The sequence below is a fragment of the Tasmannia lanceolata genome, unplaced genomic scaffold (assembly GCF_043159265.1).
Source record: "Tasmannia lanceolata isolate RefF3 unplaced genomic scaffold, GAP_Taslan_0.1 ptg000015l, whole genome shotgun sequence".
NCBI classification, from domain to species: domain Eukaryota; kingdom Viridiplantae; phylum Streptophyta; class Magnoliopsida; order Canellales; family Winteraceae; genus Tasmannia; species Tasmannia lanceolata.
The window spans coordinates 31,959,483-31,976,511 of NW_027518692.1; the positions used below are offsets into that span (position 1 = coordinate 31,959,483).

The window sequence follows — 17,029 nt, forward strand, 5'->3', positions numbered from 1 at the left end:
CTTGTAAAGGAACCCTTTACCTTATTATCCCTCTAGATTATTTATGGGGAATAATATTTTCCCCCGTCTGACCGATAAAATCCCCCCTTTAACGTTATTCGTTGAGTTTTAAAGGCAAAGAAAAACGTTAGGGGGGGGAGGGGGAAGGGAATTTATCCTCAACCAGTGAACCATTCTCAAAGAAACCGTTAAAGGGAGGGGGAGGATTTTATCCGTTTAGGGGGGTTGGATATCATTTCCCTTATTTATTCATTAATAATAACATTGAACAACAACAAACAGAGATAATTCTAAGGTTGGTTGAGCTTGAGGCTTAATTGGGGTTTGGTTACATCATTGGCAAGGTCCTCAGACATGGATTTGCCCCCTTTTCTTCCCCAGGCCACCCCATAGTAAAGGTCAAAAGACAAGACTAACCATAAATACAGTTACTGAGTCTCTGCCTCTTCCCCTCCCACCACCTTCTCCTACACCCTTTCCCGTCTTTCCAAGAAAGGTATATTACAGAAACAAGAAAGCCAGCAGAAGAAGAAGACGCCAATGGAAGAAAAGGCAAAAAACACCTTACTTTCCAAACACTGCAGAGAATCGATTCTACCTACCTTCTCTCTTTTGAGTTTTTCTTTCTTTCTTTCCCTCTCTTTTAGTGTTTGGAATCTATCAATGGCATTCCCTTCCAAGAAGGTTTCTATCGAATCATCTCACCTTCTAATAATCTCTACAAATGGATTCCTCTCTATTCAATTTCCCGCCCCTCTTCTTCTTCTTCTTCTTTTCAATGGAGAATTCTACTTACCTCTCCTCCTTTCTCCTCTGCATTCTCCTGTTATCTACCAATGGTACGTTTTACTATTCTACCCTCTTCTCTTCATTTGAATCACGATTGTGGAAAGTCAAATGTTGATTTAATTGGGATTTCTGAGAAATGTGGGCTGTCATTTTAATGCAATATTGTCTACTTTTCAAATTGGGTTTTATTACCATTTTGATAGGGAGGTTTCAAACTTTCAGCAATCAAATTTCTTTTTTTAGTTTTTGCTCATAAATTTTCTCTCCTTTTAGTTCTATTTATTTAAATTGTCTTTAGCTTGTTTGCATTGTACGGCTGGAAAAAATATAGGAATGTGAAGATTTGGTTTGCACTTTGAAGTTATGGTTGTATATTGAGATTTTTTTTTTGAATTTTTGTGAAACAACCAATTACTCTGAAAGCTTAAGATGTTATAGATTGTGTTATTTAATCTTATTTTCTTCATAACTCCCCCTCATGTGTGGCCCTGCTTTTTTGGGTGGGTTGTACATGTGCCACGTTTGGCCCCGCTTTTTTGGGTTGGCCGTACATGTGCCACGTTTGGCCCTTCGTTTGGGTTGGCCTACACGTGGATTTTTAATATCAAGGAGTTGTTGGGTTTTGAACCCATGACCTTTCGTGAAACAACCAATTACTCCAAAAGCTTAAGCTATTAGAATTGGTGTTATTTTGTTGGTACCCTACCCTTAAAAGCTAGCCGTTAAGGGGAGGGTGCCCAAGTCTTTAGAAGCCCATCCACATCCATTTACTTTTTTGATGTGGGATCTCTGCTTTCGCGTGGAACCACAAACAATCTCTCCCTCCGCGTGGAAGCAATGTGGCAAATCTCGCCCCTCCACGCGGGAGCAACGTGGGAACTACAAGATCTTCCCTGAGGGTTTTTTTTCCATCTTTGAGGGTACACTGGGGTTATTGAGATCTTCCCCAAGGGTTTTTTTTTTTCCCATCATAGAGGAGGGCACACAGGAGTTACCATGCCCCGGCTCTGATACCTCTTCTTGGGATTTAGGTAGAACTCACCCTTTCAAGCTAGTCGTTAAGGTGAGGGCGCCCAAGTCCTTATAAACCCATCCACATCCACTCACTTTTTGGGTATGGGATCTTTGCTTTCGTGTTGAATCCCAAACAATCTCCCCCTCCACGCAGAAGCAACGTGGACAATCTCGCCCCTTCATGCGAGAGCAACATGGGAACTATGAGATTTTCCTTGGGGAATTTTCTAGATCCTCGAGAAGAGTGCACTGAGGTTACCGAAATCTCCCATTAGGGATTTTTTCCATCCTCGAGGGCACATATGAGTTACCATGCCCTGTCTCTAATACCATTTGTTAGGAATCTGGTAGAACTCAGTCTTAAAAGCTAGCCGTTCAGGGGAGGGTGCTCAAGTCCTTATAAGCCCATCCACATTCTTTTACTTTTCTGATGTGGGACCTTTTTACCTCAGCAAATTCAATCTGTGACATCTGCTTCTCAAAATCCTACATAAATATCTGTGAATAATCAGATTTTCCAAATCTAAGGTGAGTCGCTTTGGGTGATTCTGATTCTCTCATTTCTTCCGCTGAGAATGAGTATCCTTGCTGAACACACCCTTAGCTTTTAACGTGGAACATTGTGGAATTTTTGTATAGGATTTTGCTCTTGCTCGTAGAGTAATTTTCTATTGTTCAGAGGGTTATTTTCGAAAGGTGAACTGCTTCATCTTGCATAGTGGATCTGGTATCTCATCTTTCACTCATCATTTTCATCATTGTTTGTAGGACCATGGTTCTTGCTTTTCTTTTTGTCTTCCTCTTATTAGGCAGCTTGCAAACCCTTTATTTTTCCCATATGTAGAAATGAGTGTCAATTTGATTGGAATTTTGGAACATTTGATTTTGACAAAATTAATATCCATTTGACTCACTAAAAATTGTTGAATGTGAGATCTGGCTTGGTCTTTTTATTGGAATTTATTAGAGTTTTGGTAGAAGGATTTTCAATGTGGACGGAAATTCTCTTTGGAATATGGCCTTCTTTCTGTCTCAAATTACTTGGATGCATTTGGAGGATTCTTTCACAGACCTTTATGCAGGATTGTTTCTAGGATTTTATCCCACATGGAACCAATTTTGTTTGACTTTTGATAAATGGATTATAAATTTTCATCAAGATTCTCATTGGACGTTCATCTCTTTCATCAAATCAAACTATTTTGAGGCATTCAGAAGGTTCCTACATAGAACTTGCATACACGATCCTTTCATTCTAACACTGGTTATAAATTAGTTCTAAAAATCTTGGAATTCTTGTCCAATGATGGTGTATCTACTTTGAAATTCCCTATGGACTGTTCCTCTCTTGTTTCATCTCACACTGCTTTGATATGTTGTGAAGCAGAGGGTGTTTGGTACCAATCCCTCTGGGAATTGAACACGAGACCTTAGACAATGTTCATGGCCCCTTACCACAGACACACCGGTGTGGGTTGGTCACTGCTTTGACATGTTGTCTGAGTTTTTGTAGAGTAGAATGCTTTCATAAATTTTTATTTGAAATTGAAATAGAAGCCCACTTTTTCTTTGAAATACTCATTGGCTTGAACTCTCCTGCTCAATTTGAAAATTTTCAATACTCTTTGCCAACTACTGAAAATTCCTAATGACCTCTTTTAATTTCACTTGAGATATGGTTTATGTCCCCAATGGGTTGTCTCATTTTATTGATAAAAGAAAGAGTAACTGGTGGCTTTTGTGCTCATATTTGGATGATTGCTTCTTTTCTCTTGTCCTTGACGTAGACAAAAAACTTCTTGTATTTATATCGAGACATTGATCTATGTATCTGAACCCCACTGTCAAAGCTCACTCCCTTGTCCTTTGCAGTTCTTTTACTCCCCCAAATTTTATTGACCTTATGTTTTTATTTAGTCTCATAAGGTTTTGTGCATAACACGCTAAAACAAGTAATGTTCCACTCATGTCTTGAACCAATGGTCCAATATGTGACTGACTCACCCTATCTATTAGGCTAAAACCTCACTTGCAGTTTAACGCCATATTGATCATTTAATGTAAGTTGAACTATATGTCAATTTCTTTATAGTTCTATTTAGATCATAAAATGTTATAGTACTATCAGTCTATCACTCATACCTAATTGGACCAGTTTAATACCAACCAGTTTCTGTTATAATTTCATTGGTTAAACTTTGAGACCGAAACAAATGATTAAAAACTTCTAAGTGTAGTATTGGAAACTTGTTTCATTATGTTAGGTTTAGGGATCCTTACGCCTACCCGACAAAAGCCTATCATATCCTAGCTATACCAGTATCCTAAGATTTTTGAGGTTATCTGCATACCAATCACTTTATCAGCTACCTGTATCCATATCCAGGTAACATATAGGTGTTTATCGCTCGCTTGTATCTGTGCGGTTATTGTTTTATATCTCTAACCAGTGTAACACTTGCATAATATATGGAATTCACCAAAATTTTCCTTGGGTCTCATTTGAAAATTCCTTGAGGCTTGAGTAATAATTAACATAAATAGAATTAGAGTATATAAGTCTTTCCTCATTGTTTTTGCCGAAAACAACTTGGGTAGAAACAGTGAGGAAAGACTTGATAGCTAGGAACATAATAGAGTGGAAGAAAATGATCCACGTAGGAGAACCCAACTAGAGCTAGGATTAAAGCCGGGTAGATTCCTTTCACCTTCTTCATGAAATTTTTCTAAAGGATTCATTTGGCCGACCCCAACTAGTTTGGGACAAAGGCTTTGTTGAGTTGAGATGTATATGGTATACAGTCCAAAAGGATATGCTCTTTTAATTTTTGCCTCATTTCTTTTATGAGAAGCGCTATGATTTGTGGACACGGACACAAGTGTCGCGTGTCGACACGGACACGGAGTGTTGGACACGGCAAACCCCCAAACTTTAGAAACGGGGACACGGCTAAAATAGAAAGTATATTTGTGGATATGGATTCATGTGTCGAGTTTCGACATGGGTATTGTTGTCTAAATGAGGTAAACACAATATTCAATAAAAAAACAGAATGTCACACTTTACACAGTACAAAAACATGTCGACACACCCACATTAAGTTGACACTTCCAACAATACAAGTAAAAGTGTCCAAAGGAGTGTCGACACGTGTGGACACGCATGTCGTGTTGGACATGGCAGGACACGTGAGTCAGCAATAAATTTGAAGTGTCGGCCAAATCATAGGAGAAACGTAATTAGATGCATAACACTCCCAATGTCATAAATTGCATGGCTAATAATGATACATTTATTATTGGTTGTGTTCCTACTATTTTAGGCCCTCAGTTTTGTGTAGTCCTAAATTCATAATTTCTTATTCAAACTGACATCATCAAATCATTAAACCCAAAATCTAATATTCACGAGTGGATCTTGAGTTTTATAAGAAAATCAAGATAATTCAACACAACATATAATTGGGAAAGATTAAAGTCATGATTAAAGAGTCAATGCGTTATAGGAATTTATAGAAGAAAGATAAATTATAGAACGTTGTTGGTGATCCTACTATACTATTGACCCTACTTACATAAAAATTACAAAGTGTTTATAATTATATAATTTCGTTAGAATCTATAAAAGAATTCTAACTTCCTATAAAATAGTGAACCAACTTCCTATTTTGGAAACAATTTCCTAAGGTTTTTAGGAGACACTAGGAAAACGGGTAAAGCACGCAATTCTATAAAAAGCACAGATGATAACTTAAATGGACTATTCCAGCATACAATGTCTTATTGAGCTGTTTATTTCGTTATGCAGGTCCTGTGTCAGTGCAGGCATTTATCGGAACCTATGGAATAAACTATGGAAGGATTGCCGATAATATTCCTGCACCAGAAAGTGTTGTGACGCTTCTTAAAGCAGCAAAGATAAGAAATGTTAGGATTTATGATGCTGATCCCAGCATTCTCAAGGCATTTAAAGGATCGGGAATCGAAATAGTGGTTGCAATTGGCAATCAATATCTGAAAGATATGAGCGTGAGTGAGGATAATGCCATGAACTGGGTGAAAGAAAATGTCCAGCCGTATCTTCCGGATACACATATTCGTGGAATTGCTGTAGGGAACGAGGTGATGGGAGGATCAGATGAGGAACTAATGGAGGTCCTACTGGTTGCCGTCAAGAATGTTTACAATGTTATCACTACGCTTAAGTTGAAGGATACGATTGAGGTATTGTAAGTATACAAGATTAAATAACGCCATCTCCAACAGCTTAAGCTTTTGGACGAATTGGTTGTTTCACATGGTATCCAGAGCAAAGAGCAAAGGTCCTGGGTTCAAAACTCCTTAATATTAAAAATCCACATGTAATGGCCAACCCAAAAGAGGACCCACATATGCCATGTGTAGTCCAGCCCTAAAAAAGAGGGGCCACACATGAGGGGGAGTGTTAAATTATAAAAGATTAAATAATGCCATCTCCAACAGCTTAAACTTTTGGACTAATAGGTTGTTTTACAGGTATCAACACCACATTCACAGGCCGTGTTTGCTAGTTCCTTTCCTCCATCATCATGTGTTTTCAAAGAATCCGTTGTCCAATTTATGAAGCCTCTCTTGGAGTTCTTTGACCAGACGGGTGCTCCCTTTTATGTCAATGCCTACCCATTTTTGGCCTACAAAAGTGATCCTGAGCATATTGATCTTAATTATGCTCTTTTTGAGCCAAATTCAGGTATTGTTGATGCGAAAACTAAGCTGCACTATGATAACATGTTCGATGCTCAGTTAGATGCTGTTTATGCGGCTTTGGAAGCCGCTGGGTTCGAAAAGATGGAAGTCTATGTTTCTGAGACAGGTTGGGCTTCTAATGGGGATCAAAATGAGGCAGGAGCAACAGTTCAAAATGCAAGAACTTATAATCGTAATCTAAAAAAACGGCTTGCTAAGAAGAAGGGGACTCCACTCAGGCCAAAGATTGCTGTAAAGGCGTATATCTTTGCCTTGTTCAATGAGGATTTGAAGCCAGGACCGGCCTCCGAGAGGAACTTTGGACTGTTCAAGGCTGACGGGAGCATAGCCTATGACATTGGATTTACTGGACTCAAGGCTTCATCTGCAACCTCGTCTCTTTTGTCTCTGAAGGTATAGGGTTTCTTTGCACCTGTTATTTTATGTTTCCTGTATAATATTTGATATTCTTTAATAGTTTTGATTAATTGTGAGAAATGCTTTTGAGAAATACCAATTGCCTTGCTGCCCGTTCCCTTAATTCCTGATTTTAATGAGCTCACAAGACTGTCTAATATTGTTAGAATACTAAATTGTTTATCTTTTTGCCTTGGTTGTGCAATTTAATATAATATTAGTCTTTAGTTTCCTCTTATATGCTCTTGCTTCCATTTGTTTATTTCTGAAATATCTTTGCTTCAAGGGAAGTACATGAGGGTGTTAGTCAACCAAATTACCCTGTGTTTGGACCGAAAATTCGCTTGAATAGATAGTGAACCAACTTCCAAAATTATTGGTGGATGGTATTTATTGGTTTTTGGATTGTTTATAGAAACATGCATGGAGATACACTTCATTGCTAATGAGAAATTAATATTGGGTGACACTACTTTTTTTCCAAGCAAGTACACCTTGAAAAAAACCAACATGCTGAAATTATACTTATTTAGCAATTATTAAAACACACCATATTAAATTTAAGAAAAACTGTTTAAACCAGCAACTAAATACCACCAAATGCTTGATCAAAAACTGTTTAAACCAGAAACTAAATACCACCAAATGCTTGAGCTAGTGCAGCAATACCATGTATTGATGTTGCTCGTGGAATAAGGATTGCGGATAAGAGGAAACAGGATGAGGTTCACAATCACAGTACACATGCATTCTTTAATTGTGAACATTGGAGGTAGGGGTCAACTGCTCTATTTTTTCTTACGGCCTCTTAAGTCCTAAATAATGTGTTTGATGATATAGAGTTATAGACTAAATAGGCAAAGTCGAGGTTTTTGAGATAATTTCCACTGAGAGAAGGGTATCACTGTCCTCATACTTGTGATGCCTACACAGGGTCCAAAGAAGGAAAAAAGTGCTAAACCTTTGGCTATTTGACTTGGGAAGATATTGGAGGTGGCCTTTTCCCTAGTTGTGATGCCCTCAGGCACACAGTGTTGAGTTCCAGGTTTCAAATTTTATTTTCAGTATGCATTTCGGTCACCATAGAAATGGAAACATTTTTGTAACAATTGAAAATTTTGGTGAAAATCTTATAAAATCGCCAAAACGTATGGTAGCATATGTAAATGATATAAGCAACTTACTGTTCTAGGCATTCTAGCACACATAGTTTCCAGAGTGGAAAGTGATACCAGAAGTGGAAGCGGGAAGCAAGGGGTTTAAAAAAGAGAGACTGCGGGAAGTGTGAAGCTCTAAAGAAAGTAAAAGGAAGCTTTTAGGAAGCATCATGGAAAGTCAACATGAAGTATGTAATAAGTCTCATTGGGAGCGAACAAGAAGTGTTTAGAAAGAGTATAATCCTTTCATTCATTTAGAATCAATGCTAAGTTTTACAAAAATTCAGGCAAGTTTTATTTGAAATTTAAGATGACTTTTTTAAGTATAATCCTTTGGCATTACCAGAAGGGAAAAACACTTGTGTAGGAAAAAATAATAACCTAAATAGGAAGTGTGATCTTAATTAAGGAGCATGCGATAAATTTAGCTTCCGAAGTGAGTTTCTGTGGAAGCGAAATTACAGAGTTTCTAGTGACTACTGTTTAAACGTAGTAGCATCCATAATATTTGTTTAATTGTCATCTGTTCCCTGACCAACACACTTCTTGTTTAGAACCTCATCTCCATTATAGGATTGCCTTTGATCCATTGCTTCTAATATTTCCTTTTTTTATAACAGGATATTCAAGCTCGAGGTTCGTCCATGCAGTATGCCATAGTTCTGACAACATGTGTTGCAGCGCTGCTTATGGTTTTGTTATCATAATTATATCAAGGTTTGGAGCTTCTAACTTGTTCTTCATGTTGTTGGTTCCATGCCAAACTGGCCTTGAAGGCAAACCTTTGATACATTTTCTCTTGTAAAATTGTGTGTATCATCCATCCATTCATCGGTTTGTATACGGACATCTCTCTTGAAATACTTGTGACTGTAAATTGCCGATCTTTTTATTTACTTCAGCAATGCATATGGGTGCTCTTGTCAAATAAGATTTTTTTCCCTAGTTCTTTCCCATTTCAGTTTGGCACCTCTGAATGCTTTTTGAAGATCTTTGCTTCTTCGCTAGACCGGAATTCTAGGGCAGGTTTGGTTGTACAAAATTTTTTTTTATGGAAATAAACCTTTCTATGGAAAAGAAAATTATGGAAAAAAATTTCCTAGAACTTTTTGGGTTTTTTTTTCTGTAATTTTCTTTTCTATGGTTTGGTTTACAGCATTAACGTTTTATAATTTTTATTTCTTAGGTTCGTTCCACACCCTTTCAACAAACCCACAAAAAATCCAGAGTGCTCGATTTAATCAACTCCCTTTCAACAAACACACACCCAACTTGTTGAAAATCAAAGATGAGAGATCTCTCACTCTTCCTTGACAAAAGGAAGTTCTTTTTTTTTTCTCGACAACGAGCATGAGGGTGCTGTAGAGATTCAGCCAATAATAAAATTTTGGATGGGAAGAGAAATTTTGGATGGGTAGTAGGTGATTAGAAGAGCATCTTGTTTGATACATGGAGGGGAAGAGAAATTTTATTTTATTTTTTAAAAAAAATGAGAACTGCAGAGATGAATGTAGAAAATTTCTTGAAACTTTTCTCGGTTCTGATGCTTTTGTGGGCAAGAGAAGAGACTCCGCAATTATGGTTTTCAACCTCGTGTCTCTTGCCTAATTCCACCCCCTTTCCAAAGCTATTTCTTAAAAAAAAGGCAAGTTTGAGAGAGAGAGAGTTTCATGTGTTACCCAGCTCGTTTATGTTGAAGTATAAATGATTAAACAACACCAACTCCAACAACTTAAAGCTTTTAGAGTAATTGGTTGTTTCACATGGTATCAGAGTTCAGGGTCCAAAACTCACAACTCTTTGATATTAGAAGTCCACGTGTAAGGCCAACCAACCAGAAAAAAGAGGGGCCACAAGTGAGGGTGGGTGTTGAAGTATAAATGATTAAATAACACTAACTCCAACAACTTAAGCGTTTGGAGTAATTGGTTGTTTCATAGTTAGTATCTACAAAAGGGGTTTGTGTGTGTTACCCAGACTCCTCATTCTTTACCTCGACAGTAGTAGGAGCTAGAGCTATAACCAACACAGCTTGTCCAAGCCAGCGGGAGCAAATGAGAAGAAGGTAAGAATAAGATACAGAGGTGTTGTGGCAGCAGAGAAGGGAGGAAGAAGATACGACGTGTTGGGAGAATTTTATCACATGGCTTAGGATTGTGGATTCCATCTTGAAGCCGTTAGTGATTTGCTGTGATAATTTCGTTGCAATATTCTTATCTAACATGAAGTTCCTTAAAGTTAGAGAGATTTTTTGAATCATCAAGTGGCTATTAAGCACATTTCTACTCTACAGTTGCAGTGGATCCCACGACTTCTGCCTAGGTTGTATACGGAACATGTGGATCATATGGGTCTTGTAGTATTTGGTGCTTAATTATATTTATGTCACTTTTAGTTTCTACATAAAGTGGATGATTATATGTTTTATACATATGCATTCCGTCTTATATAAAGTGTTTACACATTAAGGTTTGATAAGACGGGCTGTCCATGAGGACATATAAAGGCGGACCCGAATGCCCATTTGCGAGCCTTTTCAATAAAGTAATGAACCACACATAAAGTGTACATTAGTGTGAATCAGTGTGTGCGATACATAGAAAGTAACATTTCCAGTTGGAGGTGTGCGCCGCTCTGATTCGTACATTTGAGACACGTTGTAAGGGTGTACAATAAGGACAAAACTAAAGATATTTGGGATAGAAGGTTTTCTAAAACTATGGTCATAAATTTTTCAAAAATAAGTGTTTTAGACTCTAAGTTACTTTTGTGAATATGCACCAATGTGGACCAACTGGGAGAATGTTGGCGTTTCTAGTGTGGTCCACATTAGGATCCACACTTGAAGGAACACTTTTTTAGATTTCTTCTAGATAGTTTATCCACAAGTGTTGTATACACAAAAGGAGTTTAAAGGATAAATCCCAAGTGTTTTTAATTTGGAGGAAACTCAATTTTTGTGGTGTAGTAGGACGCAAAAACACGCACTACCAATTTTTATAAATATGAGTTCTTAATGGGAGGTGATGACATGATTTATAGATCGAGTTCCATCTAAAGAGGGTCCCTAATCTGAGAAGAAAATTATGCATGTGATTCCATCAATTAATCCCCAAAGTCTTATTCAGATCAGAAGAACACTCTTTCCTTGTTCGTGGCGCATCGGAGTTCGTGTTGTCATCAACGGTTTGAGGGAATTCGCGATCTTAAGTTCTAATCGCCATGGCCGGAGGTAAGTTCCGCATTAAATTATATAGTAATTAGCTGTTTAACAGAATGTTGTCCTTGCCAGCTCTTCAACGTTACCTCCCTCATTCCTGAATAAAGTATGTGAATGCTTCCGGTTAAACCAGCCCGAACCCGACTCAATCCAACCCGACCCGACCCGACCCGACCTGCAACCCTAGGAAACATCCAAAATGAAGGTGCTCTAAGAATCTCTGAACAATGCCTTGAGACGAGGGAAGGTATTGCAGTAGCAGAGGTAGCAGCTGAGATTGCAATCAATGCTGAACTAGGACATTTCCATCCAAAAGATAACCACAATAGTCTTTTCAAGAAAATCCAGTGTTACTGCTCCTGTTTTTTTAATGCTCACGACAGCTATGCCAGATCAGTTCCTCTGATACCCAACAACTCTGTAGTAGACAAAGGTTCTGTCTTATCTGGCAGGGTTCTTCCTTCTCTCCTGAGCAGAGGTGGGTTATTATAAGGAGTAGCCAATGTGGATAAGAGAATCAGGGATATAATGTATAGATATAGAGTTAAAAATTTCATTTCAGTAATGCTATGCTAATGGGTGAGGTCTCAATTCGCTCACGGGTGGCTAGATAACTGGAATTAGAACCCGGTCGGGGAAGTCTTCAGGATACCTTTCTTCATGATGATCGACCCTGTATATCCAGTTGTGAGACGATACTCAAGCATTGTCTGCTCCATGCTCTATCATTCTTCAGGATTTGGGGTGTAAGGGTGGGTGGCGCCCTACTCAAGCTTTACATTTCCAATCAGGGCTATGTATTTCCGTTTCTTTTGTTCTTGAGGCTAGGCGGTTACTCCTCCTCTTGGTTCCTTCCTTCTATATATTTATAATATTTTTGAGGTCTGCCCTGGGGCCATATTCTTTTTCAGGTTGAAAAACATTCTATTTAAGATGAAATTTGATCATAAATTGCTTACATAATGGTAATTTCATCATCGCCATCTTTTACATTTTGGAAGACATTGCCATACACTCTAACTTTTCAGTCTGATTTTAAGATTTTTGAAGTTTTCTGACTAATCCATTTTGGTGTTTGTCATATATTGGAATATTCCATTCATCTTTGATGAATTGGTAGAATTTTTCCTCGTAGATCCATATTTTCTAGATTTGAAAGGTTTTATGGTTGTCATCCTTAAGTCTAATCTTGAAAAGAAGGGGGAATGGTGGAAGCATGTTCTGAAAAGATATTCAATTAATATCATAACATAATTTTCTCAAACAATAAGATAAACATCTGAACATTGCAAAATTATGATTTGTCATAACACTCATTGACATCAATGCATCGTTGTCTTCATCGCGGTTCTACTTCAGATCGCTTTGTGGCAAAATCTCTCCATCGGCTTCATTAGCAACTTGAGCCGCTGTCCCTTCGTGCTTGTACTCGTACCATCTCGCCCAGTAGAGGTAGTTGAAGAAGTTCAGAAAGCTGAGGATGGCCATGGTCCAGTAAAACAGATCAAGGTGGTTGACATTGATATTATTCCCATTTAGCCATCCTTTGCTGGCTGTATAATTCTTTGTTGCAGCATTGACAATATTTACAATAACTGAACTGAGGAAAAACCCAATAGCCATGGAGCACCAAGCGAATGTAGTCCCGAGGGATCGATATCCTTGTGGTGCTTGGCTATAAAAGAACTCTAGTAACCCAACAAAGGTGAAGAGATCAGCAATCCCAAATATGAAATACTGGAAGCTCAACATGAATACACTCATTGGGATAGGAGTTGGAGAGTATAGGAGATTGTGTTCTTTGGCAACATCCTTACGCTGGATTTCTACTATTGCAGCCACAGCCATGGAGAGGGTTGAGAGGACCAGCCCCACGCCGACCCTTTGCAGGTGGGTGATCCCAGTTTCAATTCCAGTGACCCTTCGCGCAAAGGGAACGAAAACCATATCATATAGAGGTGTGAGGATGATTATGAAGGAGAGGGGAATGATAGGGAGAGAAGCTGGTGGGATATCAATACTACCTAGCCTTTTGTCCATTGTCATCCCCTGTTGGACTGAGAAGGTTTGGAGTTGTGCTAAACATGTGTTCATCAATACAGTACTTGCAAAAATAGGCCCCATTCTAACAAGGACCTTTACTTCCTCTACGCGAGTCACAGTGCAAAGCCTCCATCCAGTTATCTCACCTACTAGAGCTTCCTTGTTTTGAGGAATGATAGCAGCCTTGTCTAGGAACTTAAACTGATTCGTGTGAGCGAGATTTTCTGTATCATGATTGGCTTTCTTCTCCTCGTACATGTTAGCTTCGGTGTTGGGGAGGTCCATGTTTCGGTTTCTGAAGGCCGCGATGAGGACTTGGAGGATCTTAGTGAGGGGACTTCCTGTTGGGACTCTGTTACGATATGTGGTGTAGCCGAAAGCAATTACAAGGAGGCCAAGAAGGATGGAAGATGTGGAGATGGAAAGTGCAATGTCCCATCCTTTGTTGTTTTGGGTCCAGACTAGGAAGGTTACACCGATGCTCGAGCCAACGCAGAGGCTGAAGAGGAAGAAGTTGAAGAAAGAGGAAATGTAACGCCGCTCCTTTGGATCATTTTCGTCGAATTGTTCGGCTCCTAAGGAGGGTAGAATTGCCTTCAATGCACCTGAGCCTAGTGCCACGAGGTAGAGGCCGAAGAAGAGAATGACACTGTTCCGGCCTTCCACATGCTCGCAGGTGATGGTAGGGTCAAGCATGTTGCAAGGGGAAGGTTGAAGTGACTTCACACGCGCTTGGATGGCGAGTAGTGTGAATCCCTAACAATCACAAAACAATTGGTGAATTGGAGAAGATTATAAACTAAGCAAACATGACAATCCCATGTATTTTTACTAGCTTAGATGCCTTTGTATTAGTTTTTTTTTTGTTGGTAGAGGCATAGTTTTTATGTCCTCATCTAGATGCACTTTTGCTTAGGGATATGATATATTTTGGGATTGTACCAGTAGTCCAATGGTTAAGGCTTTGTTCTTCAACCTGGAGGTCCAAGGTTCAATCCCAACTTACCTACCCAAAAAACAAAATGGTATATTTGCGCATTTTTCTTCCCCAGGCCACCCCTTGGTGTGTAAAGAGAGTAGTCATAAATAAACTCGACGGGGTGGGTCTGGATAGAAAAGGCGGCAAATATATCACCTCCTGTTGCTTATTATCAATAAAATTTAAGGTGCCTTCCTGGGTCGCCAGATAAGTTCGAGTCTTAAAAACTAAATAGAAAAATCTCATATTGTTGGGCATAAGGTAAGAGTGTGAGCTTACAAGGAATTCAATAAAGCCAGAGATTAGCGAGGTGGTTGATCTGGTGAGATAGGCATCAGATATGAAGGCCCCCACAAGAGAGAGAAGGAAGGTGGTTCCCATGTAGTTGGTCATCATGTTTGCTGACTCTGAGATGTCGTAATGCATGTTGATGTAGAAGTATGTGACCAAATTGGCTGAAGTTCCCAAGTTGGCCATGTTCTCCAAGGCAGACATCACTTATATTGCAAATCCATAAGTTTAGATTAGTAACTACATAGCACCACAAGACGCTAGGAAGACTACTTATAATAAAGATTATGTGCACTTTACATACCAAAAACAAAGATTGTTGCCTTAAGCCCACCATGCTTGAATTTGTTAGCAGGGTCCCCCTTGTAGTCAACAAAACCATCCACTGTGTTGGACACATTCCCATCTTCACTTCCTCTTGAGACTTCCAAGCTTCTCTCCTAAGAAATTTAGAAGAAAGTATTTAAGGGATAGTGAAAGGGAAATTTCCAGTGAAAAAAATTCCAGGGTATGGTAGTATGTTCTATATATTTTATTAGAAAACAATGAATAATTTATATTTTGAAAAATCTTTTCCATGAAAATTGAGTTAACCAACTGATGAAAATTTTATTCTACGAGGCAAAAAATTTAGGGTCATTTTGATTTTTAAAAGGAACCGGATTAGGTGGGGACAATCAAAGTTAGGATCATCCTAACAATCAACAGTTTGGATCACCCACTTGAAAAGATCAAATCTTAAACTTTCCCGGGTGGAACCCAAATGGTGCCTATTTGATCAAGGGTCCAGGATTATCCGATCAATGTTGGATCTAACCAGGTCCATTGATATATCCATGTTTTCTACTTGGTGGCCCCTCTTGTAATCTCATCGGACAATCTTAACCATCCAATCAAGAGATTACAAATAGAAAGAAAAAAAAAAGTATATAGTTAACAATTGATTGAAGGGGTAGAATTGCCCTTTCAAAGTGATTTTAGGGCCATTGGCTAATCTAAGATTGGACCCACCATTGGACGGTCCTGATTGATCAAAGATGGGTTCACCAAAGCAATATAATCATAGACTTGGATCATTTATCTAATTTATAGTGATTAGAGAAAATATTAAAGATGCTAACAAGTGAAAAAAAAATATTAAAAATATAAATTGCAAAAAGATCAATTCACATTCATGAACAGTAGTGGTGATAATGAGATCAGTGAATACCATTGTTTGTGATTGACAGAAAAATAGAATGTATGTGTAGAAGAGAATGTGTAAGTAGATGGTGTGGTTGTGGAATTGAGAGGAAGACCTCTCATTTATATAGAGGGAAACATATTCTCTTTGTGATGAGAGAGACAAGAAAAGAGAAAATACCTTGGCTTGGTTTATATAAAGTGGGGTTTTAGATGTGGGCTTTTGGGGTTTTTTGCTTTTGTCTTCCTCTATGATAAGCACCCATATACTATTTAATCTTCCTGATGCATTATCTGTTAAATGACTAAAGGGGGTTTTAGATGTGGGCTCTTGGGTTCTTTTGTTTGTCTTCTTCTAAATAAGCACTCATATTATTAAATCTTCCTGGTGTTTTGTTTGTTAAAATGACTAAAGGGCTACTTGGATGTATGGAAATTTTTTTAATTTCAAGAATATTTTTATTAAAAATGAATTTTCTAGCTTCTAGTAAACTTATTTCCAGTGGATTTTTTTTTCTAAAATCAAAAGTCTTTCCTGGTTTTAGATGTGGGCTCTTGGGTTCTTTTGCTTGTCTTCTTCTAAGATAAGCACTCATATTAGTTAAAATCAGGGTTTAAAATTTCGGTTTCGGTACCGGTTTCGGACCTTGAAATTTCAAAATTTCGGTCGAAATCTGGTACAAAAATCAAAACCAATATTTTATTCAATATTAAATTTCGGTCGAAATTTCGGTGAAATATTAAATTAATTAAAAAGAAAGCAGCCTTTTTGGGTCAAATTTCGGAAAAACAAAAATTTTGGCCGAAATAAATGACCGTTTCGGTTATTGGTGGTTTCGGTGTCGGTCTCCACCGAAATCCAAAATTTAAAACCATGGTTAAAATGACTAAAGGGCTATTTGGATGTATGGAATTTTTTTAAATTTCAAGAATATTTTTATTAAAAATGAATTTTCTAGCTTCTAGTAAACTTATTTCCAGTGGAATTTTTTTCTAAAATCAAAACTTTTTCCTGTTTAAGGAAAATTGTAAACCTACTAGACACCGGAATATTTTTCATAATTATTTTTCCTTACATCATAATTTAGTATGTGGGTTGATCTTTTTGGGGGTAATAAAATGACAAAAAAACCGTTGACATTCAAAATAATGTCTACTACAATTCATGTGAAACCTCATAGAAAACAATTTTCATTTCGATCATATATCTCC

At 38.0% G+C, this 17,029-nt stretch overlaps 3 protein-coding genes across 3 annotated transcripts in view; 2 read left to right on the top strand and 1 right to left on the bottom strand.

Moving 5' to 3' along the window:
* Positions 1–17,029, top strand: part of LOC143846560 (uncharacterized) — an 87,649-nt gene that overhangs the window by 28,691 nt on the left and 41,929 nt on the right. The window lies entirely within an intron of this gene.
* Positions 266–9,013, top strand: LOC143845670 (glucan endo-1,3-beta-glucosidase 14-like). Its single transcript, XM_077354068.1, has 4 exons — positions 266–839; positions 5,612–6,027; positions 6,319–6,942; positions 8,723–9,013. Exons 1-4 carry the CDS (start codon positions 725–727, stop codon positions 8,807–8,809), a joined length of 1,242 nt encoding a protein of 413 aa, XP_077210183.1. The 5' UTR covers positions 266–724; the 3' UTR covers positions 8,810–9,013.
* Positions 12,673–15,473, bottom strand: LOC143891935 (protein NRT1/ PTR FAMILY 4.6-like). The gene is made up of 4 exons (XM_077396427.1): positions 15,453–15,473; positions 14,940–15,075; positions 14,624–14,841; positions 12,673–14,121 (listed from the first exon to the last, which is right to left on the bottom strand). Exons 1-4 carry the CDS (start codon positions 15,471–15,473, stop codon positions 12,673–12,675), a joined length of 1,824 nt encoding a protein of 607 aa, XP_077252542.1.